Source organism: Neovison vison, chromosome 11, assembly GCF_020171115.1.
Source record: "Neovison vison isolate M4711 chromosome 11, ASM_NN_V1, whole genome shotgun sequence".
NCBI lineage: Eukaryota > Metazoa > Chordata > Mammalia > Carnivora > Mustelidae > Neogale > Neogale vison.
The window spans coordinates 118,802,843-118,828,534 of record NC_058101.1 but is presented as its reverse complement, the minus strand read 5'-3'; the positions used below and the strand labels follow the sequence as shown (position 1 = coordinate 118,828,534).

General features: G+C 39.2%; 1 protein-coding gene across 3 annotated transcripts in view; it reads left to right on the top strand.

The window, feature by feature from the left end:
- HERC6 (HECT and RLD domain containing E3 ubiquitin protein ligase family member 6) overlaps positions 1-25,692 on the top strand; it is a 63,678-nt gene that overhangs the window by 26,962 nt on the left and 11,024 nt on the right. For all 3 annotated transcript variants that reach the window (XM_044224533.1, XM_044224534.1, XM_044224535.1), the window contains exons 11-16: positions 2,392-2,485; positions 6,202-6,385; positions 11,235-11,389; positions 18,961-19,074; positions 19,816-19,923; positions 23,737-23,889. In XM_044224533.1, the coding sequence (XP_044080468.1) occupies positions 2,392-2,485; positions 6,202-6,385; positions 11,235-11,389; positions 18,961-19,074; positions 19,816-19,923; positions 23,737-23,889 (808 nt within the window). The remainder of the gene's footprint in view (positions 1-2,391; positions 2,486-6,201; positions 6,386-11,234; positions 11,390-18,960; positions 19,075-19,815; positions 19,924-23,736; positions 23,890-25,692) is intronic.

Below are 25,692 nucleotides of genomic sequence, written 5' to 3'. Positions count from 1 at the left end.
AGAAAACTCTAAAGGTTGTTACACAGAATTCTCCCATTTTGTAAAGTAAAGACAACTGCAAGTTGTAATTCCCAATTCACATTGTTCACCTTCTCTGCCCTGTCCTCTTCTGTGACCTGACAAAAAGGAATGATGTTCTTTTCAGGATCTTCATGTCCATGAGGGATCATTCTGAAGTCGCTATAGTACTTAGAGGCCAAGGCAGCACTCTGCAGTTCTTTTTGTGGTGGGATCAATAGGGGAATCCAGCAACAGGGAAAATAAATTCCATTTATTTTATCTTGAACTAGGTTCACTAATACAGAGGAAAATCTAATTTCTCTATTTTGTGTCTGATCCAGTCCTATAAACAGCTCTCTTGCGAAGCACTCAACATTTGGTCTGGTATTTCTATCCTTCCCTTTATGCTTTATAACACTGTGCCTGGGAACTGTTAAGAGACAAACTGGGGCATATTAAACATTTCAAGATTTATTTAAGCAAATACTGATTCAAACTGGGCAGCACCAAGCTGAAATGGTTAGGAGCACTCCACCAACAGGAGCTAGAGGAAAGACATGTGTAGAGAAGGTGCAGAAGCAAAGCAAAGCAATTAATTGATCGGCTATAGCTCAAAGCGTGAAGGGCTGTTTGTGACTGGCTGTCCTTAGGTTTCGATATCATTACTGAGGTGTTTATAGGCTCAGATTATAGGCTCAGCTGTACAGAGGCCCCACAGTGATAGAGCCCCCTCAGTGTAATGGCCTCCATGTTTAATTTAACAGTATTTAAGGGTGAAGGTGGATAGTAGCATGAAGGGGTCCTTAGGCTGCTCTCTGCCTTCTCTGGAGGCTGATGCCCTGCTGGCGTGTCCGCAGCAGATATCACTCAGTCCAGTCCTCCCCACTAGGTCAGGTCTCATCCCTCCCCGTTGAATAGGCCCCAAGCTGCTTCACAGATTCTGAAGATAGTTATACACATCTTTGCCTCCTCCTGGCCAGGGAGGGCCAGTAGGTGGCACTCATGTAACCGGTGTTGCAGGCATTCTTTGGCTCTGTTCAACCCCCAGTTGTCCCATTGGTTTTTAAGCCAACTGCACTCTCAGTCACTCCTTAAGGGGACTGGAGGAACTGTTGAGTCCAACAACCTCACCTCAGGGCCAGAGAAACCCAGGGAAGCTGAATGCCATGGCTTCCCACTGGCAGCCCATAAACAGTGTCTTTCTAGAGTTCTAAAGAGCGTCCCGATTCATCTCCACACATCCCGGTCAAGGGAGAGGAGAAAGATCAGACACTGCTTGCCTCTGCCTTCTTCCTCTCCCATTGGCTTTCTTCTTCTTCTTGCCTTCCTTCCAGGGGAGAAGTGAGGGACAGGGACTCTGCCGTACAGTGTTTCCTCTTTCTTCCCTACTCTAGCCTCAGGCTAATCCTTACTGCATATAGAATGTTTTCCAAGTGAAGAATATCATCTTTGTAAAGTGGAAAAGTATCCTCCCAGGAGTGATGAAACTCAAGGTTTGGTTTTAAGATGTCAAAGACTGCAAAGGACAATATATTTTAAAGGGAGAATTACAATACTTTGAGTACTTGCATAAATATTTTAGCCCTGGTATTACTATTGATCCATTAATTCAGCAATTATAACATTCTTGATAGAATGTTATAAAAATAAGTTGTTTGACAGATGCAGTCTCTTCAGATATCCCCAACAAAACACCAAGACAAAGCTTTGATAGTGTTACTAAGGGGAAGGCCGGGCAGGCATTTCTCAAGAATTGGCAGTTTTGTTTGGGGTAGGCCTTTCAGTTTGGGGGATGGGGGGGTGGGACTGCTGGGGGCTTGATTAGGACTGGGAAAAGATTCAATGATCCAGGATGGTTGGAAGCAAGAGAGTCTAAGAATTTTAGGGCATAAATTAATGCTTTCCATTGAGGAGTTAATGGGTCTTTTCAGGAAGTTCCTATAATGCACAATCAAACCACTTGCCTGGGCTTAGGCTCACTTGGAATAGTGAAGTCATGCTAATGAAACAGAGCAATCCTAAGTAATGGAGATGTAGATGGCAAAGTATGGGCGGGGTGTTGGGTAGTTTCAGTTCTCAGTGTACCGGCTGAGTGTGAGGGTAAATAGTGTCAGTTCTCAGATGCAGCACATAAAATCTCGCTATTATCGCACCCCACACTTGTAGCCACTTTAGAGATAATAATTTGTTACCTACTCTCTCTTAGGAGAATATAAATTTTATATAACTTTTTTGTGCCAAGTAAATTATTTTGAAAGGAGGCAAGCTGTAAGAAAGAAGTTTGTATCTGCTACCTAATAAAACAATAAATATGTATGAAGTTTAGAAATACTATTTTCCATCTGTTCATGTGTGTTTTGTTTTTTGTTTGTAAATTTCTTTTATCCAAAGAGAATCTGTAGAAACGATTTCCATTGATGTGGACTTACAAAAGGCAAGAGATACCTTCGAGAAGTTAACCAAAACAGAATGGATTTCTCTCATGGTAATGGCCAATATTTACTTGAGAAATAGAACAATGGTATTTCTTTACAGGAACCAGTAGATTGCAGTTTAATTTTGTTGGGAGCTGAGTCAGAGGGATGGTGTGTGATCGGGGAGGGGTGACTGTTCATGAGGTTACCATATTCCAGACACTGTATGAGATGCCAGCACTTTTTTTAAAAATTTATAAATCATATATTCGGCAAATGACTTGCATCCAAAATATAGAAATGATTTTTGTAACTCAGTAAGAAAGGGAATGACCTAAATTTTAAAAAAGATCAAAAGATTTGAATGGATATTTATGGATAAGCATAGAGAAAAATGCTTAGTACAATTAATCGTTAGGGACATGCAAATTAAAACCACAATGAGATATCACTTCACATCCACAATGATGATGATCATCATAAAGAAAGACAATAACAAGTATTGGTGAGGATACAGAGAACCCGAAAGCCTCATTTATGGCTGGCAGACGTGTATTTCTTTAGAAAACAATTTGGCAGCTTCTCAAAAAAGTTAAACATAGATTTACCATATGACCAGCACTTCTACTTCTGGATGCTTTTCCAACCCAAATGAAAACACATGTCCACACAAAAGCTCCTATGTAAATGATCATAGCAGCATGTTCATGATTGTCAAAATGTGGAAACAACCCAAATATTTATCAACCAGGATGTGGATAAATAAAATGCGGTGGATTCATACAACAGAATACTACTCAGCAATAAAAAAGAGAGGTGTTATAGCATAGGTGACCCTCAAAACATTATGTAATTGAAAGCAGACAAACACAAAAATCACATATTGTTTGGTTCCATTTACATGAAATGTTCAGAGACAGCGAATCCATAAAAATAGAAAATAGATTAATGGTTGCATGGAGTGTATAACAGGAAATGTGGTGGTTGAATAATGGCCTCCCAAGATGTCCATGTCTCAATACTCAAAGTCTGTGAATGTGTTACCTTACATGGCAAAAGGAATTTTGCATAGGTCATCAAGTTACCAATCTTGAGATGAGGAGATTATTCTGGATTATCTTGAGGGGCCCAGTGAAATCACAGGAGTATCTGTAAGCGGAAGCAGGAATGTCAGAGTTCGGGAGATTTGAAGATGTGTGTTTCTGGATTTGAGAATGAAGAAAGGCCAATAGCAAAGGAATGCTGAAATGCTGACAGTCTCTAGAAACTAGAGAAATGAAAGAGATGGGATTATCCCTATAAGAAACCACTAGCCAGGGAATAGATTCTCCCTTTGAGCTTCCAGAAGGGATGCAACCTTGTCAATGTCTTGATTTTAGTCCTGCAAGACCCATTTGGACTTCTTCTTCTTCTTTTTTTTTTTTTTTTTTTTAAGATTTTAGTTTATTTATTTGAGAGAGAGAGCATAAGCAGACAGAGGGCAGAGGAAGAGGGAGAAACAGACTCACTGCTAATCAGGGAACCCAATGTGGGCCTTGATCCCAGGACCCTGGGATCATGACTTGAGTTGAAGGCAGATTCTGAACCAACTGAGCCACCCAGGTGCCCCTCATTTTGGACTTCTGACCTCTAGAACTACAAGATAACAAATTTGTGTTTCTTTAAACCACTAAATTTGTGGTTATAGTACCTGTTAGTATGGTTAGTTAGTATAGTACTAATATATAGTATAGTGATTGTTATAGTAATAATTGAAAATAGAGCTAGAGACTCTACGGAAAATCTATTTCTTTGACTTTTTTTTTTTTTTAAGATTTTATTTCTTAATAAAGAGAAAGAAAGAGAGAGAGCACAAGCAGGTAGAGTAGAAGAGGGAGAAGCAAGCTCCCCACTGAGCAGGGAGCCCAATGTGGGACTTGATCCCATGACCCTGAGATCATGAGCTGAGCTAAAGGTAGTTGCTTAACCAATTGAGACACCCAGGCGCCCCTCTTTGACCTTTCTTGATTTAGAGGCTGCCTGCATTCTTTGATTCGTGGTCCCATATCACTGACTTCTGCTTCTGTGGTCACAACCTCTTCTCTGACTTCTACTCCTTCTTTTAGATACTGGCACTTTTTTAAGCACATGTTTAAATGTATAGTAAATACAGTATTTTTATTTTCAATACGAAAAGAACAAAGTTTGAGAGGTAAATAATCATTAGCAGATACATGAAAATAGCACTAGTTTGGGAAGCAAGAGAAGCTTTACCTGTACTGGGGGAATGGAAAGCCGATTCTCTTGCGATCATTGATTGTCAAATCTAGTTGAGCCGAATTGGCTACTGATTCAGCACTTATGCTGTTGGGTCTTTCCTTTTTTTATTGGGCTCATTATTTACGGAGTTCCTCTTTAAGATCTATTCTAGTTTAGTATTTTTTTTTTTTAAAGATTTTATTTATTTATTTGACAGAGAGAAATCACAAGTAAACGGAGAGGCAGGCAGAGAGAGAGAGAGGGATATAGTTTAGTATTTTGTGATTCTGGGCTGTGTTGGAAAATTTTCCCTCTTCCAACTCAGGTTCATGTGTTTGGGGGCCTGTGAACTGACAATAGACTGATTAACAGAAGAAAGCGAGTTTTATTCCATGCTTCTGGGTATCATTCAGATGAAGAAACTCCCCAAAGAGCTAACAATGAGAGCTTATCTACCAATTAATAGGGAAAAGGGAATTAGAGAGAAGAGGCTTCTATGAGAAAACAAATGGAGTTTTCAGGGAGAAAAATGGGCTTTAAGGGAGTCGAATGGAAGATAGGACAGCTTGTGATAATGTTTGTTTATGCAATTTCTTATCCAAGTGCAAGTGGCCAGTCTTTCCCTGGCAGTGAAGCTTGCCTTCCAAGGACATCCACGGCTGCCTCACTCTGGGAAGGCCCTGCCTTTAGTCAGATAAGGGAAATCTGAAGACTTCCTTCTGCATCAGCGATATCACACATGCTTTTGGGTTAAAGTCATCTTTATACTGGGTCCCTACATTTGGCAGGGAAAGGGGGGGAGTGTTCTTTAATATGGGGTAGATACGATATTTTTATTTTCAAGACGAAGAAGTAAGAATAGTAGATATTATTGAATGTATTTAAAAATAAATACATCTAGGTTAAATGGGAGATAACTTGGGGTGCTCTTCCAATGTGAATTCCAAGGAACACTGGTTTCACAGAATGCTCCCTGAAAACGGGTTCTAATATTTGTATTTGATTGGCAGATAAGGAAAGAGAGTATGGGAGGTCCCATGAGGAGCTTCAGGGGTCATGCCTGGAAGTGATATACATCACCTTCACTCGTATCTTGTTAGCCAGAACTCAATCATTTGGCCCCACATAACTGCAGGGAGGCTGGAAATGCTATCTTCCTGTGAGCCCAGGAGGAAAATGAAACAGGATTGGTGAGGTGAACAATATGGCATTATCTTTGCCATGTTAGATTTAAGTCAGATAGATCTGGGTATGGATCCTTGATCTGTCAATCTCTAATTGAGTGACCTCCATGATTCACACAGTATGTACATGTGATTTCACTTTATTTCCCTCACACAACCCAATATAAAACAGAGGATGACTCTCACATAACACTTTTGGGGAATTTGGGCTGCAAGGAACGATAGAGTTTGAACAGTAGGTTTGAGGAAAACTAAATTATTTTTCCACTGGAAAATGGTGGAACAAAACCCCTAGTCCCACAGCTTGTTTTCATTATAATCTGTACCTAATGGATGCTGGGCCCTTCCTGTTCTTTCAATTACAGATAACTACATGTCTCAGGGATAATCTGCTGAGAGCTCTCCCATGTTGTTCTTCTCACCAAGAAGCATTACTAGTTTTCCTTCTGCTCCTAGAATGTCCTGTGATGCATGATTCTAGGAACTGGTGGAGTCTGGTGGTTCCATTTGCCAAAGCTGTTTGTAAGATACGAAAATCACAAGTTCTGAGTAAGTTTGATTACTTTTGTCCCTTTATATGTACTCTCAGTAGAGAATCACTGAACTAAAAGTTGGAGCAAATTTTGGATACAAGATTTAAAAATACACACATGTTTGGGTATATGGTATGTGAATATTTGAAAAGATTAAGTTAATATTACAATCATCATTATTATACAAAGCATGTGCAACTCTTAGGTTTGGTATGGCTTTGACATCAGAATTTAATAACTATAGAGGATCTAGTAAAGATATATCCATACTTTAAAACTTTGTTCATGTTTTAAAACTTGAGACATTTTCACCTGCATGGGAGCAAAATTTGCCATCCCAAAATGTGTCTCTCTAGCATGTGGATTATTCTAGACTATTTTTAAGAAATAGAAGGCTCAGGAGGAACCATTGACCTTCCCCCTAACTGCCTAAAAGATGTAAAAGATAAGGCCTGCTCCAGGAAGGGAGCTATCTCCATAGGTAACTATAGTATAATATGAATTAGGTGTGGTAGACAAATTTAGCAAAGTCTGTTAAAATTCCCCTCTGTATTCCTTTGTTTCCAAATGGCACAGCAAACATTTGTTTACCAAACATTTACTCTTTTTCATCTTCCAGTGATTGTCTTCCTTCCTTTTGAAGACTCAGACTCCTACCCTCTTCTCCTTAACTCTGCACAGCATATAAGCCTTAACTGTCTGACTGCCTCTGGGCCTCATATTCTTATAGAGCCCTTATACATACAAAATTAAATTTGATTTTCTATTAATCTGTCTCATTAATTTAATTCTTAGACCAGCCAAAAGAAACTTGAAGGGAAGAGGAGAGTTTTTCCTTCCCAACAGATCAGTGATGAAAAATAAATGTTAAACTTTGTGTTCTTATGTATTGTATTAGTGCTATGAAATTTCCTTTTACAATTTTAAGCTAATGTTCAAGGTCCAAAGCTTTAAAGGTACAAAGGATATATATGATGAAATATAAGCCACCCAGTTCCCCCCCAGAAAGCAGTTGTAGAGTATAGTTTTTTTGTGTAAACTTTAAAAGATATGTATTTTTAAAAAATAGAGACATAGATTCTTTCATTTTCTTTCTTTTCTTTTCTTTTTTTAAATTTATTTTATTTTATTTATTTATTTGACAAAGAGAGAGATACAACCAGAGAGGGAACACAGCAGGGGGAGTGGGAAAGGGAGAAGCAATCTCCCCCGCTGATCAGGGAGCGAGATGTGGGGCCTGATCCCAGGACTCTGGGATCATGACCTGAGCCGAGGCAGACTCTTTTTTTTTTTTTTTTCTCTTCAATTTATTTATTTTTTTTAGAAAAACAGTATTCATTATTTTTTCACCACACCCAGTGCTCCATGCAATCCGTGCCCTCTATAATACCCACCACCTGGTACCCCAACCTCCCACCCCGCCGCCACTTCAAACCCCTCAGATTGTTTTTCAGAGTCCATAGTCTCTCGTGGTTCACCTCCCCTTCCAATTTACCCCAACTCCCTTCTCCTCTCTAACACCCCTTGTCCTCCATGCTATTTGTTATGCTCCACAAATAAGTGAAACCATATGATAATTGACTCTCTCTGCTTGACTTATTTCACTCAGCATAATCTCAGACTCTTAACCCACTGAGCCACCCAGGCACTTCTCTTTTTTTAATTTTTTTAATGGTAGCACATCATTCACATTTTTTGGCAACTTGCCTTTTCCCATCAACATTATATTGTAAGAATATGTTTGTTCTGTTACAGGAACTGCCTGGTTCTATTTAAAGGCTTATTAGTATTCTATTGGGAGGATATACTATAAATAACTTTTTCTAAGCTTTTGCTATTATAATAGTGCTAACATGTATTTCTTTATATGTATATACATTTACACAGATGGGGAAAATTCCAGAAGGAAAATTACTGGATCAAATTTTATGTGCATTTAAAATTTTGAGAGATTTTGCCAAATGACCCTGCACAGAACTTTAAGTGGTCAAAATTCATATTGTAGTCTATGTAAATTGCATGTAAAAGTGCAACATGACAGCCTTGACAGAGGATATACAAATTTATACTTCATCAACAAATACAACAGCATCAGCCCACGCATTTTTCTACAGTATTATCAAACTTTGGTATTTGCCTTTCTGAAGAATCTCTTATTTTGAATTTTGATTTCCTTTTTTTTATTCTTTAAAATATTTTATTTATTTATTTATTTGACGGATAGAAAGAGAGAGAGACTGTGCACAAGCAGGAGGAGTGGGAAAGGGAGAAGCAGGCTCCCCATTGAGCAGGGAACCCAACACAATGAGGGGCTTAATCCCAGGACCCTGAGATCATGACCTGAGCCAAAAGCAGTCACTTAACCAACTAAGCCACCCAGGCACCCAGAATTTTTATTTTCTCATTATGAATGAGATACAGTGCTGGTTTTCCTATATCTCAAATCCATTCTCTGGGAACTATCAGTTCTTCCCTCTTAACTGATTTTTCCATGTGTTGTTGTTAGTGTTTTTCTTTTTATTTAGGAGCTCTTTTTAAAAAATTTTTGTTATTTGGCAGAGATCACAAGTAGGCAGAGAGGCAGGCAGAGAGAGAGAGAGGGAGAAGCAGGCTCCCTGCTGAGCAGAGTGCCCGATGCAGGGCTCCATCCCAGGACCTTGGGATTATGACCTGAGCTGAAGGCAGAGGCTTAACACACTGAGTCCCCCAGGTGCCCCTATTTAGGAGCTCTTAAATGATTAAGGCAATTAATACTTAATCAATAATATGAATTACAAATCTTTTTTCTTTGGGTTATTATTATTTTTTTTACTTTGTGGTACTTTTGAATGCATAATTATTCTATATTTTTATGAAGGGGTGCATTGGTGGCTCCGTTAGTTGAGGATCCAACTCTTGGTTTCAGCTTGGGTTGTGATCTCAGGGTAGTAGGATCAGAACACCCCCCACCCCCACCTCTGCACTCAGTGCTCAGCAGGGAGTCGTCTTGGGATTCTTTCCCTCTTCCTCTGCCCATTCCCCTGCTCTCACTTGCTCTCTCTCTCTCAAATAAATAAATCTTAAAAAGAAAACAAAAAGCAAACAACCACAACAAAAATGTTTGTTACTTTAAAACATTTTTATGAAGTCTAGTATATGAACATTTTCTTTTATGATTTCTGAGTTTAGATCATACTTCAGAAAGCCTACCTCACTCTGAAATTTAAAAAAAATCCCCAGGCACCTGGGTGGCTCAGTTAGTTGAGCATCTGCCTTTGGCTCAGGTCATGATTCCAGGGTCCTAGATTGAGTCCCGTATGGAGCTCCCTGCTCTGTGGGGAGCCTTCTTCTCCACTTGTCCCTTCTTCCACTCATTCTCTCAATCTCTCTCTCTCACTCTCTCTCAAATAAATAAAATCTTTTTAAAAAGATTCCCATGCTCCTATTAGAATTTTTTAAGGTTTCATTTATTTAAGTAATCTCTATATTCAAAATGGGTCTTGAATCCATGACCCTGAAATCATGAGTCACACACTCCTCCAACTGAGCCAGCCATGTGTCCCCCTTTTCTTTTTTGAAGTGGGCTCCATGCCCAACATGGGGCTTGAACTCATGACCCTGAGATCAAGAGTAACATGCTCTACTGAATGAGCCAGCCAGGCAGGTGACCCTCTCCTCCTAGAATTCTTATTGTTTCATTTTTATGTTTAAATCTTTGATCCATATGGAGTTTATCTTGATTAAACTTTATTTTTTCTGAGTCAGTTTTCAATTGTCCCCACACATTTATTGAATGATGTGTTTCATTCCCACTAATGTGCAATGCCACTTTTATCATATGCTAAAATGTCATGCATATTTGAGTCTATTTATGGAATCTCTATAAATCTGCCTTTCATGCATCTGCATCATATTATATTACTTGTATTAGCTATTTTAACATTTGATAGGTTCGTTTTCTGAGAATTATCCTTTAAAGATACAAAAATCCAAGCTGGAACCAAGTAATATTTCCATATTGTTATTGAGTTAGTTTAAAAAATATACCCATATATACCAGGTATTCATAGAGTCTGAAAATGTAGATACTATTTTTTTCAGATTGAAAGTGTTCTTTTTTTTTTTTTTTAAAGATTTTCTTTATTTATTTGACAGACAGAGATCACAAGTAGGCAGAGAGACAGGCAGAGAGAGGAGAAAGCAGGCTCCCTTGCTGAGCAGAAAGCCTGATTCAGGCTTGATCCCAGGACCCTGGGATCATGACCTGAGCTGAAGGCAGAGACCTTAACCAACTGAGCCACCCAGGTGCCCCAAGATTGAAAGTGTCCTTGATGAAGGGTACCTTGGTGGTTCAGTCATGATCCTGGGGTCCTGGGATGGAGCCCTGCATTGGGCTCAGCTAGGTGCCTGCTTCTGCAGCTCCCTCTGTTGTCTCCCCTGCTTCTGCTCTCTGGTGCTCTCTCACTCTCTGTCAAATAAATAAATAAAATCTTAAAAAAAGAAAAGAAAAGATAATGTCCTTGGTGACATGATATACATGTATGTGTGTGTTTGTGTGTGTTCTTACGTATGTTTTCAGACTTTTAGATACTGTATGGAATTTTCAGTTTGAAAACCATGCATCCAGTCAAGTAGTCAGGTATTCACAGGAGCTATGAGCAAGTTTCTTCAGAATCCTAAATTCGAGTTTTAAGTCCAATGATACTAAATTCACAAGTATGAGAAATAAATGTCCAGGATGATATCCTGATACAAGATACTTTCTAGACTTTGTCATCAGAAATGGAAACCATTACCTATTTCATACATTAAAGAACCCAGTAGAAACGGGGATTTTTTTTTTTTGGAGGCTGCATATTTATCATGGCTGATTTTATACCCCTCAGAGCAGTGTTTGGCATCTTTGCAAGAATCTTCTTTCAACAAAATGATCCAGATGCTTAAAACTGCCATTATCTCCCAGCTGTATCAGTGGACTGAAACCAGTCAGAGTTACTGCAGTCTTAAAGCTTTTCTAGGAATGATGAAAGAAGTACATAAGGTAAGTGTTCCTCTGAGGGAATGTATATACCATTTTACTCAAAATCCCTCTGGTCTTGGCCAACTGGAGTCCTCTTTTGTTTTATTTCTAAATCAGAAAGAAAATGTTTTATTCTGTCCTCAGTAATTCAGAATTTTGCTCGTTTTGCTGACTGGCTAGACCCTAGCCATAGACTACATATTTTATGTATATAACATATTTTATCTAATATATATTAGATGCACAAATACTCAAAAAATGAGAATGACTCAGCATTTTCAGTAGAGTACACAACATAATCCAGAAGTTATTTATTTATTTATTTATTTTAAAAAGATTTTTATTTATTTATTTGACAGAGAGAGATCACAAGTAGGCAGAGAGGCAGGCAGAGAGAGAGGAAGGGAAGCAGGCTCCCTGCTGAGCAGAGAGCCCGATGTGGGACTCGATCCCAGGACCCTGAGATCATGACCTGAGCTGAAGGCAGCAGCTTAACCCACTGAGCCACCCAGGCGCCCTAATCTAGAAGTAATTTAAACTTAGGGTACTAATAAACCTAATGATTGTTGAGGGAGAAGGAGGAGCCAGAGCATTTTTTTTTTTAAAGATTTTATTTATTTGACAGAGAGAGAGAAATCACAAGTAGGCAGACAGGCAGGCAGAGAGAGAGAGGGGAGGAAGCAGGCTCCCTGTGGAGCAGAGAGCCCGACATAGGTCCTGGGATCATGACCTGAGCCAAAGGCAGAGGCTTTAACCCACTGAGCCACCCAGGCACCCTGAGTCAGAGCATTTTAAATAAAAGAGCAGAATGAAATTAGTATTGTTCAACTAAAAATAATTAGCTAATGGGGTAAAAATCCTTATATCAATTCAATTAGATTTTAAGCCAAAGACTATAATAAGAGATGAGGAAGGACACTATATCATACTCAAAGGGTCTGTCCAACAAGAAGATCTAACAACTTTAAATATCTATGCCCCTAACATGGGAGCAGCCAACTATATAAACCAATTAATAACAAAATCAAAGAAGTACATCGACAATAATACAATAATAGTAGGGGACTTTAACACTCCCCTCACTGAAATGGACAGAGCATCCAAGCAAAAGATCAACAAGGAAATAAAGGCCTTAAATGACACACTGGACCAGATGAACATCACAGATATATTCAGAACATTCCATCTCAAAGCAACAGAATACACATTCTTCTCTAGTGCACATGGAACATTCTCCAGAATAGATCACATCCTGGGTCATAAATCAGGTCTCAACCGGTATCAAAAGATTGGGATCATTCCCTGCATATTTTCAGACCGATATGCTCTGAAGATAGAACTCAATCACAAGAGGAACATTGGAAAGAACCCAAATACATGGAGACTAAACAGCATCCTTCTAAAGAATGAATGGGTTGGGGCGCCTGGGTGGCTCAGTGGATTAAGCCTCTGCCTTCGGCTCAGGTCATGATCCCAGGGTCCTGGGATCGAGCCCCGCATCGGACTTTCTGCTCTGTAGGGAGCCTGCTTCCTCCTCTCTCTCTGCCTACCTCTCTGCCTACTTGTGATCTCTGTCAGATAAATAAAGAAAAAATCTTTAAAAAAAAAAAAAGAATGAATGGGTCAACCAAGAAATTAAAGAAGGATTGAAAAAATTCATGGAAAGAAATGATAATGAAAAAACAACAGTTCAAAATCTGTGGGACACAGTAAAGGCAGTCCTGAGAGGAAAATATATAGTGATACAAGCCTTTCTCAAGAAACAAGGAAGGTCTCAAATACACAACCTAACTCTACACCTAAAGGAGCTGGAGAAAGAACAACAAAGAAAGCCTAAACCCAGCAGGAGAAGAGAAATCATAAAGATCAGAACAGAAATCAATGAAATAGAAGCCAAAAAACAATAGAACAAATCAATGAAACTAGGAGCTGGTTCTTTGAAAGAATTAATAAGATTGATAAACCCCTGGCCAGACTTATCAAAAAGAAAAGAGAAAGGACCCAAATATAGAAAATCATGAATAAAAGAGGAGAGATCACAACCAACACCAAGGAAATGCAAACAATTATAAGAACATACTATGAGCAACTCTACACCGACAAATTTGACAATCTGGAAGAAATGGATGCATTCCTAGAGACATATAAACTATGACAACTGAACCAGGAAGAAACAGAAAACCCAAACAGACCCATAACCAGTAAGGAGATTGAAACAGCCGTCAAAAATCTCCAAACAGGGGTGCCTGGGTGGCTCAGTGGGTTAAGCCACTGCCTTCGGCTCGGGTCATGATCTCAGGGTCCTGGGATCGAGTCCCGCATCAGGCTCTCTGCTCAGCAGGGAGCCTGCTTCCTCCTCTCTCTCTCTGCCTGCCTCTCTGCCTACTTGTGATCCCTCTCTGTCAAGTAAATAAATAAAATCTTTAAAAAAAAAGAAAAAATCTCCAAACAAACAAAAGCCAAGGGCCAGACGGCTCCCAAGGGGAATTCTACCAAACATTTTTTTTTAAGATTTTATTTATTTATTTGATAGGCAGAGATCACAAGTAGGCAGAAAGGCAGGCAGAGAGAGAGGAGGAAGCAGGCTCCCTGCTGAGCAGAGAGCCCGATGTGGGGCTCAATCCCAAAACCCTGGGATCATGACCTGAGCCGAAGGCAGAGGCTTTAACGCACTCAGCCACCCAGGTGCCCCTCTACCAAACATTTAAAGAAGAATTAATTCCTATTCTCCTGAAACTGTTCCAAAAAATAGAAATGGAAGAAAAACTTCCAAACTCATTTTATGAGGCCAGCATCACCTTGATCCCAAAAGCAGACAAGGATCCCATCAAAAAAGAGAATTACAGACCAATATCCTTGATGAACACAGATGCAAAAATTCTCACCAAAATACTAGCCAATAGGATCCGAAGTACATTAAAAGGATTATTCACCATGACCAAGGAGGATTTTTTCCAGGGCTGCAAGGTTGGTTCAACATCTGCAAATCAGTCAATGTGATACAATACATTAATAAAAGAAAGAACAAGAACCATATTATACTCTAAATAGATGCTGAAAAAGCATTGGACAAAGTACAGCATCCCTTCCTGATCAAAACTCTTCAAAGTGTAGGGATAGAGGGCACATACCTCAATATTATCAAAGCCATCTATGAAAAACCCACCGCAAATATCATTCTCAATGGAGAAAAGCTGAAAGCTTTTCCGCTAAGGTCAGGAACATGGCAGGGATGTCCATTATCACCATTGCTATTCAACATAGTACTGGAAGTCCTCGCCTCAGCAATCAGACAACAAAAATAAATTAAAGGCACCCAAATTGGCAAAGAAGAAGTCAAACTATCACTCTTTGCAGATGATATGATACTTTATGTGGAAAACCCAAAAGACTCCACTCCAAAACTGCTAGAACTCATACAGGAATTCAGTAAAGTGTCAGGATATAAAATCAATGCATAGAAGTCAGTTGCATTTCTTTACACCAACAACAAGACAGAAGAAAGAGAAATTAAGGAGTCAATCCCATTTACAATTGCACCCCAAACCATAAGATACCTAGGAATAAACCTAACCAAAGAGGCAAAGAATCTATACTCAGAAAACTATAAAGTACTCATGAAAGAAATTGAGGAAGACACAAAGAAATGGAAAAATATTCCAAGCTCATGGATTGGAAGAACAAATATTGTGAAAATGTCTATGCTACCTAAAGCAATCTACACATTTAATGCAATCCCTACCAAAATCCCATCCATTTTTTTCAAAGAAGTGGATTTCCCCCAGCTCCAGGGAGAGCTGCTCCCCCACTATAGCCCCTACCTCCCCCCAGGCTCTCCCACTCCGTACAACCCTCCCCTGTCGGGGTCCCCCCTGCCTCTGACCCACCTCTAACCCCGGTGGACATGGACCTCCCAGGAAGGGCCCCTTCCTCCCCCTCCTCCTCTGTCTTCACCCAGAACCTCCCACCCACACCCCAAGTTGCAAACCCTCCTTTAGAACTCTATTGGACCCCAGTTCAGAGGAGGCCTATGCTATGGTTCCATATAAAATTTATTTGGAACCAGAAAAGACCTCGAATAGCCAAAGGAATATTGAAAAAGAAAACCAAAGTTGGTGACATGACAATTCTGAACTTCAAGCTCTATTACAAAGCTGTCATCATCAAGACAGTATGGTACTGGCACAAAAACAGACATGTAGATCAATGGAACAGAATAGAGAGCCCAGATATAGACCCTCAAGTCTATGGTCAACTAATCTTTGACAAAGCAGGAAAGAATGTCCAATGGAAAAAAGACAGCCTCTTCAACAAATGGTGTTAGGAAAATTGGACAGCCACATGCAGAAAAATGAAATTGGACCATTTCCTTACACCACACATGAAACTAGACTCAAAATGGATGAAGGACCGCAATGTGAGAAAGGAATCCTTCAAAATCCTTGAGGAGAACACAGGCAGCAACCTCTTTGACCTCAACCATAGCAACTTCTTCCTAGGAACATCGCCAAAGACAACAGAAGCAAGGGCAAAAATGAACTATTGGGATTTCATCAAGATCTAAAGCTTATGCACAGCAAAGGAAACAGTTAACAAAACCAAAAGACAACTGACAGAATGGGAGAAGATATTTGCAAATGACATATCAGATAAAGGTCTAGTATCCAAAATCTATAAAGAGATTATCAAACTCAACACCCAAAGAACAAATAATCCAATCAAGAAATGGGCAGAGGACATGAACAGACATTTCTGCAAAGAAGACTTCCAGATGGCCAACAGACACATGAACAAGTGCTCCACATCACTCGGCATCAGGGAAATACAAATCAAAACCACAATGAGATACCACCTCACACCAGTCAGAATGGCTAAAATTAACACGTCAGGAAATGACAGATGCTGGTGAGGATGCAGAGAAAGGGGAACCCTTCTACACTGTTGGTGGGAATGTAAGCTGGTGCAGCCACTCTGGAAAACAGCGTGAAGTTTTCTCAAAAAGTTGAAAATAGAGCTACCCTATGACCCAGTAGTTGCACTACTGGGTATTTACCCTAAAGATACAAATGTAGTGATCCGAAGGGGCACATGCACCTGAACGTTTATAGCAGCAATGTCCACAATAGCCAAACTATGGAAAGAACCTAGATGTCCATCAACAGAGGAATGGATAAAGAAGATGTGATATATATAGTTAGATAGGTATCTATATATATACACACATACACAATGGAATACTATGCAGCCATTAAAAGAAATGAAACCTTGCCATTTGCGATGACATGGATGGAACTAGAGGGTATTATGCTTAGCGAAATAAGTCAATCGGAGAAAGACAACTATCATATGATCTCCCTGATATGAGAAGTGGAGATGCAATGTGGGGGGGTGTGGGGGGTAGGAAAAGAATAAATGAAACAAGATGGGATCGGGAGGGAGACAAACCAAAAAAATCTCTTAATCTCACAAAACAAACTGAGGGTTGCTGGGGGTGGGGGGAAGGGAGAGAATGGTGGACATTGGGGAGGGTTTGTGCTATGGTGAGTGCTGTGAAGTGTGTAAACCTGGCGATTTACAGACCTGTACCCCGGGGCTAATAATACATTATATGTTTATAAAAAATAAATAAAAAATAAAAAAATAATTAGCTAAGATAAGATGATTTTATAAATATAAATTGCCAAATACAATCAAAATCAATTTTTCCACACAATATCAATCCCAATAGGAGAAAATATTATGTATAAAATTAGTGCTGAAGTGTTAATGCACTGATTATTTCTAAAGTAGTATATTTCCTTTTATCTAGCTTTATTGAGATATAATTATATAACATTGTGTGAGTTTAAGGTGTGCAATATATAGCTTTGATACACTTATACTTATTTGGTATACTGATTCATTTTATAACTGGAAGTTTGTACCCTTTGACCAATAGTCCCCGATTTCCCCCATCCCGTTGCCCCTGACAGCCACCATTCTACTTTGTGTTTCTGAGTTTGGCTCATACATATGTATTTTTCTTTCTCTAAGTTATTTCACTTAAAATAATGTCCTGCAAGTCCACTCCACCCATGTTGTCTTAAAGGCAGGATTTCCTTCTGTGTCATGGCCAGATAATATTTAGGGTATATATACATCTTCTTTATCCATTCATCCATCCAGGATGCTTGTTTCCGTGTCTTGGCTTTTGTAAAAAATGCTGCATTGAACATGGGGGGTACACGTATCTCTTTGAGACACTGATTTCATATTCTTTGAAATGAATATACTTATTCAGATGAATGTTTTTTTAATATACCCAGAGGTGGGATTGCTGGATCATATGGTGGTTCTATTTTTAATTTCTTGAGGAACCTCCATACTGTTTTCCACAGGGGTTGCACCAATTAACAGCCCTACATGCAATATTCAAGGGTTCCCTTTTCTCTGTATCCTTGCCAACACTTACCTCTTATCTTTCTTGTCTTTCTGATGACAGCCATTCTCATTGTGTAGCTTTGGGTTGCATTTCTCTGATGATTAGTGATGTTGAACATCTTTTCCTGTACCTGTCGGAGATCTGTAGGTCTTCTTTGGAAAAACAGCTATTCAGTTTCTCATTTTAAAATCATATGTTTTTGTTTTGTTTGCTCAGTGGCATGTGTTCTGTATATATTTTAGATATTAATTCCTTCTCAAGTATGTAATTTGCAAATATTTCCCCCCATTTCATAGGTTGTGTTTTCATTTTACTTTCTTAATTTATATTCTTAGATTCTATTTTCCTGCCTTGCATCTTTTGGATTAGTTTGATTTGATAGAGGCTTATTTAGATCATTGATTTTCCAGAATTGCTTCTTCTGGGAAACCTTCTTGAACTCCTCAAGAAGGGGTTCAGAAACTGTGTCCTCCATACCAGATTACTTCTCTAATCAGAAACTGTGTCCTCCATACCAGATTACTTATTTTTACCTATCAGGCCCTGGGTCATGGGTTGGTAATCTACACATATGGGCAGCCTCATGTTTTTGTTATTAAAATTTTATTGGAACACATCCACACTCACTTGTTTACATATTCTCTAAGGCTATTTTCTTCTTTAGAGTGTCAGGGTTGAATAGTTGCACCAGAGACTCTATGGTCCCAAGCACAAATATTTACTGTTTGGATTTAAGAAAGAGTTTGCTGACTACTATACTAGACAGTAACCTGTGTGTCAGCAAGGAGAATTTTTAGTTTATGTTTTGTTCCACACCTGGCAAATAGTGTGTGCTAAAATAATATTCATTAATTAATGGAGAAAAGACTAATTTTCTCAAAAGTACTTGGATTTTATTCCCAAGATCTCAAAATTGTTTCCAGTATATCGGTGCCCCAAGAACTGGTTTACTAATCTCCATTGTCAACATCTATTATCTTTTATAGTATTTATGAAAATTGGATAAATTATAGATCAAAAATTAGAAGTTTTATAGAATTCTATTTTATCAATGCCAAATGCATTGGGTTTATAGAGCTCTATTCTAATTATCTATATGATAACCATAAATATAATAGATTAAATAATATATTAATAGAAAATGAAATTCACAAGTCATGTGTTCTCTAAGGTAAACACAGCTAACTGTCGACTACCAGAAAATACTTTCATCATAGATGAATTCCCCAGTGCGGTGATCTTTCATGAAAGTACAAGAAGACTGTTCTTTCGGGATAACAACCTGGTAAGACTAAAATTTTTTTTTTTTTAGATTTTTTTTTTTTTTAATTTGACAGACAGAGATCACAAGTAGGCAGAGAGGCAGGCAGAGACAGAGAGAGTGGGAAGCCAACTCCCCGCTGAGCAGAGAGCCCGATGTGTGGCTCGATCCCAGGACCCTGGGATCATGACCTGAGCCGAAGGCAGAGGCTTTAACCCATTGAGCCACCCAGGCGCCGCAAGACTAAAATTTTTATTTCTGAAAATTTTCATCCTTTATAGGACACATTAGTAGCTGGGTATCTTGTTGATAAATCAAGATTTAAACATTTCTTCATTGCAATGCTGAATTGCTAAATTAGATGATCACTGAAAACCTAAACACCTTTAACTCACAAAACAGATGCATTTTCTTAGAAAGTTTTCTAGCTACTTTGAATTTTAAAAACTAGATTGCCAAAAGAATAGAGGGAAACAATTTAAAATGATGAGGTGGGGCGCCTGGGTGGCTCAGTGGGTTGAGCCTCTTCCTTCCTCTCAGGTCATGATCTCAGGGTTCTGGGATCAAGGGTTCTGGGATCGAGCCCCGCATCGAGCTGTCTGCTCAGCAGGGAGCTGGCTTCTCTCTCTGCCTGCCTCTGCCTACTTGTGATCTCTGTCTGTTAAATAAATAAAAAAATCTTAAAAAAAAAAAAAAAGATGAGGTAAAGGAATGAAAATTTTTCCCTTTGAATTATTAAAGCTATTATCTCTTGTTATTTTTTAGATACCTGCAGAAAACCTCAGCCCCATTATTTTCAGTGATTTTCCATTTATTTTTAATTTGCCATGCAAGATTCAATTATTACGAGCTGAGTCCCATTTGAAAATGCTGGTATGTATGCTCTACCTTTTTTTTATTATGCAAAATTACAAACATATACAAAATAGAGATAATGGTGTAATGAACCCCATCACAAAGTTCCAGTCATCATCAACATTTTGCCCATCAATGATTTCCCCATGGATCACCTTTGTTGGTTTTGTGGTTGTTACTATTTCAGCTGAAGTATTTTAAAGCAAATCCCAGACCCAATTTCCTTTCACCTTTCTATACTTCAGTGCATTGTTTCTTGTTGTTTCACTCTTATTCATGCTGAGATTTGTCAGTGGCTTCGGGTGGTGACCACATGATTCTTCTCTCATAATGCTTCCCCCTAACGCTTAAACGCGTTGTTTAATAATTCTCTCTGTTGTTTTTGTTGAGGTTTGCCAAACAGCATTATTTCTAATCATATCATTCCTTCCAAAGTTACTAATTGAATTCTGTAAAGATCTTTTCCTCATCAACCTGGGCCATTTGGCTACATTCATATAGGAAAGTAGAATGAAGCTTAAGTCTTTTTCTTTAATTATTAAATGTTGCCAAATCACTGTACAGAGAGGTTGTACTAATTTGTTACTACCAGTAACATACACACTATAATCAATGCAGAGTGTTATCAAGCTTTGTGCTATTTTTCAACTGAACAGGTTAATCATGATTATTTTGGATAATTTTAATTGGTTTTCTCATTATTATATAATGTCTGAGTCCTCACTTTATTTTTTTTTTTAAAGATTTTATTTATTTATTTGACAGAGAGAGATCACAAGCAGGCAGAGAGGCAGGCAGAGAGAGAGGAGGAAGCAGGCTCCCTGCTGAGCAGAGAGCCCGATGCGGGCCTGGATCCCAGGACCCTGAGATCATGACCTGAGCTGAAGGCAGCGGCTTAACCCACTGAGCCACCCAGGTGCCCCTGAGTCCTCACTTTAGATAATATCCATTGTTTTCCTTCTGTGAGCAAATACTGAAATGATCTAGTAATTGCTCTTCCTCTCTCACGTTCCTCTCCTCCTCTATCCAGTTTTTTTTTTTTTTAAGATTTTATTTATTTATTTATTTGACAGATAACAAGTAGGCAGAGAAAGAGAGAGAGAGAGTGGGGGGAAGCAGTTTCCCTGCTGAGCAGAGAGCCTGATGCAGGGCTCGATCCCAGGACCCTGGGATCATGACCTGAGCCGTAGGCAGAGGCTTTAACACACTGAGCCACCCAGGTGTCCCATCTTCTAGCCAGTTTTAGTTACTACTGTGATCTTAGTGTTTGGATTTCATATCTGCTTAAGAGCTTGGAGCTCGATATATAGCTCCGTCTGATATTTTTTAATTCCCAAATAACGGCTATGAGTCAATCAGTGGGTTTATTCTGTTTCCCATTTACTCTCTTCCTTCTGCTTCTTTTCGAGTCGTTGAATTATTCCCACAGAATATTTACATACTATTTCATCTCTCTTAACCACCGTTAGCGTTCATTCTCAGTTAAGTATTTGAGTGCTCACCGTACTCCCAGACATTATGCTAAAGATTTTCCAAACATGTTTTGATTGCTGAGGTCTGTCTAGGTTATTCCTCAGAAAAGGTTCCTATTTATACTTTAAAAACTCATGGGAATCAGGGGCGTCTGGGTGGCTCAGTTGGTTAATCGACTACCTTCGGCTCAGGTCATGATCTTGGAGCCTTGGGATCGAGTCTCACATCTGGCTCCCTGCTCTGCGGGGAGTCTGCTTCTCCCGCTGATCTCTCCTCTCATGCTCTCTCTCTCTCAAGTAAATAAATAAAATCTTAAAAAAAAAAAAAAAAACTCACGGGAATCAGAAGTCATACCCATTCCTTTTATTAATAATTTAAAGGATACAGGCCATCTACATGAAACATGGAGAAGTCTGGGACATCATATACAGAAAAGGAGCCACTTCAATTATAAAACATTTCTTTGATACTCTTAATTATGCAGCTTGTGTGACATTTCCCAATGATCCATGCCCCATAAATCCATAAATTCCAGCTTTATTTATGTTAAACAACCTAGGTGGGCAAGATACATCCTGCTAAAAGCATTCCATAGGTAAAGACTCTCCCTCTTGTTACTATTTATTATTAGTGTCTGTCATCGGCAGTTTACAAGATTTCTTTTGTTTCCCAGCCACCTCTTTTTACATTTGCCTAACATCCCTGGTAATGGGAGAAATTATGTTTCCTTTAAACTGGTCCTTCCCTTGCGGTATTTTCTTCTACGGCAGTATTCAATGTAGCAGGTCTACTGGTAGTGAGGGGTTAGTGAGGGCTGTGTTTATAGAGGAACCAGGCAGCTTGGATATGATGAAGGATCGGGAAAGGTCTGAGTACAAGAAAACGCTCAGTTGTAGTTGTCATGGGTGAAAGTAGAAAGGAGACTCCACAATCCTGACCTCCAAAGGAGAGAGGATGGGCATATTCCAAACTGTAAACTCCAAACTATATTATCAATTCACATGCATAAATGTGGAAAGAGGAAACCAATACATGGGAAACTGGAGTAGAACAACTGGAAAATAAGAAAAAATGCATGTTTTCTGCCTAATTCTCGGTTAGGTGAAAGAAAGTTGGGGCTACAGCAGGCCACATATACCTCTCCCTGCTATAGTGAGTGGAGGATGCTGCTGGCCACTCCCTGTCACTCAGCCATCAGTCGTGGTGCTCAGCATTCAGTATTGCTGAAGTATCCCAGAGCCGCAGACTCCTGGGCCACCAGAATAGGTGACCTGTAATCAGGAAGGACCAGAAATGCTACCTGTTTCATCTCCCTACAAACCTGGAACTTTTTAAAAATGAACATATTCAGGAAAAACCAGAAGAATTTAGTGGAATCATGTACAATTTCTCAAGTTATAGTAGTGGCAGAGATCTGGGACGGGCTTTCCCAAGCCCAGAGTCACACACACGCTTCTCTGAGATGCTTGTAAGAATGCTGTTAAGGGTAACCACACCCAGCCTGGAAATCTGGAATAGGATAGCTATTATCAACCTGTCTTGTTGTCACTGTTCACGGGACAGGTCCCAAAGACAGCTACAATGGTTTACGAGTCCTAATACTACTTTTTGTCCTTAGGTTATAGCAGAAGCCCTAGAGAAGTGTTAAAGCTCAAAGCAAGGCTAGTAAGTCCAATACTAGATTTCTAATCTGAGGGGGTTCAGCAGAAATAAGATATTGACTAGAGTATAAGGAAATGTTGAAAATTCAGAAAAGCTAAATGGAAGTACTATGTAGAGTGACTGAGAGCAGGTAAAAAGTGAGGCCACTGGTGGCACATTTTTAGAGGGCTCCCCTATGAATCAGGTGGGTGGATCACAGTTATTTGAACAAGAGTGGATCTTCTCTGAGCAAGTCTTTCCTCTGATCTTTTTCCTACTTTAACATCATCCTTGAGCTCCTATGCTACCCTTATATTCTTGGGGATTATGGTGCTAAAACTCTGCTTTTTAAGACATGGTGGATGAATGTTTCAGCGTATCGAATACCGCTATTGCCTTTAAGGATCAGGTCTACTATGAATGAGATCGCTTGTAATTACTTAGCTGTACCTCCATGGTGACTAATCCCATGAATATAATTCCTAGATGCCATGGTTTCACAGATCCTGGGATCTCCTTATCTTCCATAGTATAGTGTAGATATGATGGCCTTTTTTTCCTAAATAATTACAATCTGAGTATATAGCAATAGTAGGCATGAGCGGATGCCATGCAGACTACATTTATTTGAAATAGTAAACACTTCGTAGTGTTCTATGAGATTCCTAAAATATTTCTTTCTTTATTATTTGTTTTTTTGTTTTTTGTTTTTTTTAGGACTTAAAACAGAGAGAATACCTGGATCAGGGGCAAGGAATTCTTCAGTTCAATCAACCCCTTCCATTTAAAGTCAGACGAAGTCACCTAGTTGAAGATGCTCTGCGTCAGTTAAACCAAGTTGAAGACACCAACCTCTGTAAAGGATTAGTGGTAAATTAAAAGTCTCTTTGGACATTTTTACTAATGTGAAGGGGAAACATTTGTATAATACAGCAAAGGAAGAGCCTGCTTTTGCACCTATAGTTATCAGCTGTAGGTTTCCAGAATTCTGGGGTGCCAGGCTGTCTCAGTTGGTAGAGTATGTGATCTTGATCTTAAGGTTGAGAGACCGAGCCTCACATTGGGCAAAGAGATTACCTAATAAATAAAAAATAGTAATTCCTTGCTTACCCTTTAGAGAAAAGCTATGGGATGTTTAATTGAATGTTGGGATTCTGTGTAAACTATTAATTGCCTATAGGTACAAAACTGCTGCATAATGAACCATCCTAAAGTTTAATGACGTAAAAAGACAATAATTTATTATAGAGATCTGAAATTCAGCTAAGGATCGCCTAATTTAGGTTGAATTCACTTGGGTCGATTTGTAGATTTTTGTCTGCACTTATTCACGTGTTTGGGAATTAGGCAGGAACTGGCTGATCTAGGCTAGATTAAGCTTGGCTGGGGCAGTGTCGCTGTTTCCTGTGCTTTTCATCTTCCTGGGACCAGCATGCATGTTCTTCTCCCTTCTGTGCCAAAGGTATAGGATAGCAAATCCAATCACACAACTAACATGGTTTAGTCAAAGCAAGTTACGTGGCTGAACCCAAGTCAAGGGCTGATGAAATATATTCAGCCTCTTTGGAGGAAGGAATTGCAAAGTCACACACCACAGACATGGATCAAGTAGGGTAAAACATATTGATGCAATCAACAAGCAGCAGGTAGAGATACTTTTCCTACATTTTGGCTCTTGTTTTAGTCATAGAGTATCCAGTATATTGGTTCTAATTCTAGTCATCTTTCACTTTGTCCTTTGTGGGTACCTGTAGGGTGTGTATTGTGTTTATCTCAGATCATCTGCCCTATTGAGGCCATAAAATAATGAGTAACTCTTTAGGTAAAAGCTGGACTCTGTCCAATGGGAGTGATTTTCCTGGTATAAGCCATAAGAAGGAGACTTAGGTTCTCAGAAAAGAAACCAGAACCTAGAGGTTGGGCTCAGCCAAGAGAGGGATATATCCCAACCTGGGACTGAATGTCAAACAAACTATTTTATAAGCCAGACTATGTAGTTGTATATTTCATTATGTACCCACTTTCTTTTAAATCTTTTTTATGAGGAAATCAATTGAGAATTACTCCATCCACAAGAGATACAGAGAGGTAGGAAGGTGAACTTCAAGGTAGATCCAATCAACATGTAGACTCTTAAACAAGGCAAGATTGTCAAAGCCAGTTATGTGTGGGTCCTGACCACAGTGAAGGCAGACTTGTTGGTTTAAGTGAGGAGAAATTGGAAAAGTGGAAGTAAGCTTCATTTGTTATTGGGATATCCAGGTAGAACGTAAGGTGGGCACTTAGAGATGAGATGGTAGTGTATGGCCAGGGAGTCAGGTGAGGGGTGGCAGAGATATAATCTTAAGGCAAAGAAAGGAGAAAGAGAATGCCTAGTGGGGCTTAGTGATGCTTATATTACAGAAAAAAAAAAAAGCTAATTAAGTGTCCAGCTCTTCATTTTGGCTCAGGTTGTGATCTCAGGGTTATGGGAATGAGCCGTGCTTCAGGCTCCACACTCAGCGTGCTTCAGACTCTCCCTCTCCCTCTGCCCCTCCCTCCCTGTGAGAGTACATGCTCTCTCTCTGTCAAAAATAATAAATATTAAATAATTAAATAAATAATAAAGAAAAATAAAATCTTTAAAAAAACAAAAAACAAATAAGAGACAAAGAAGTTGGCCAGGAAAGGAAG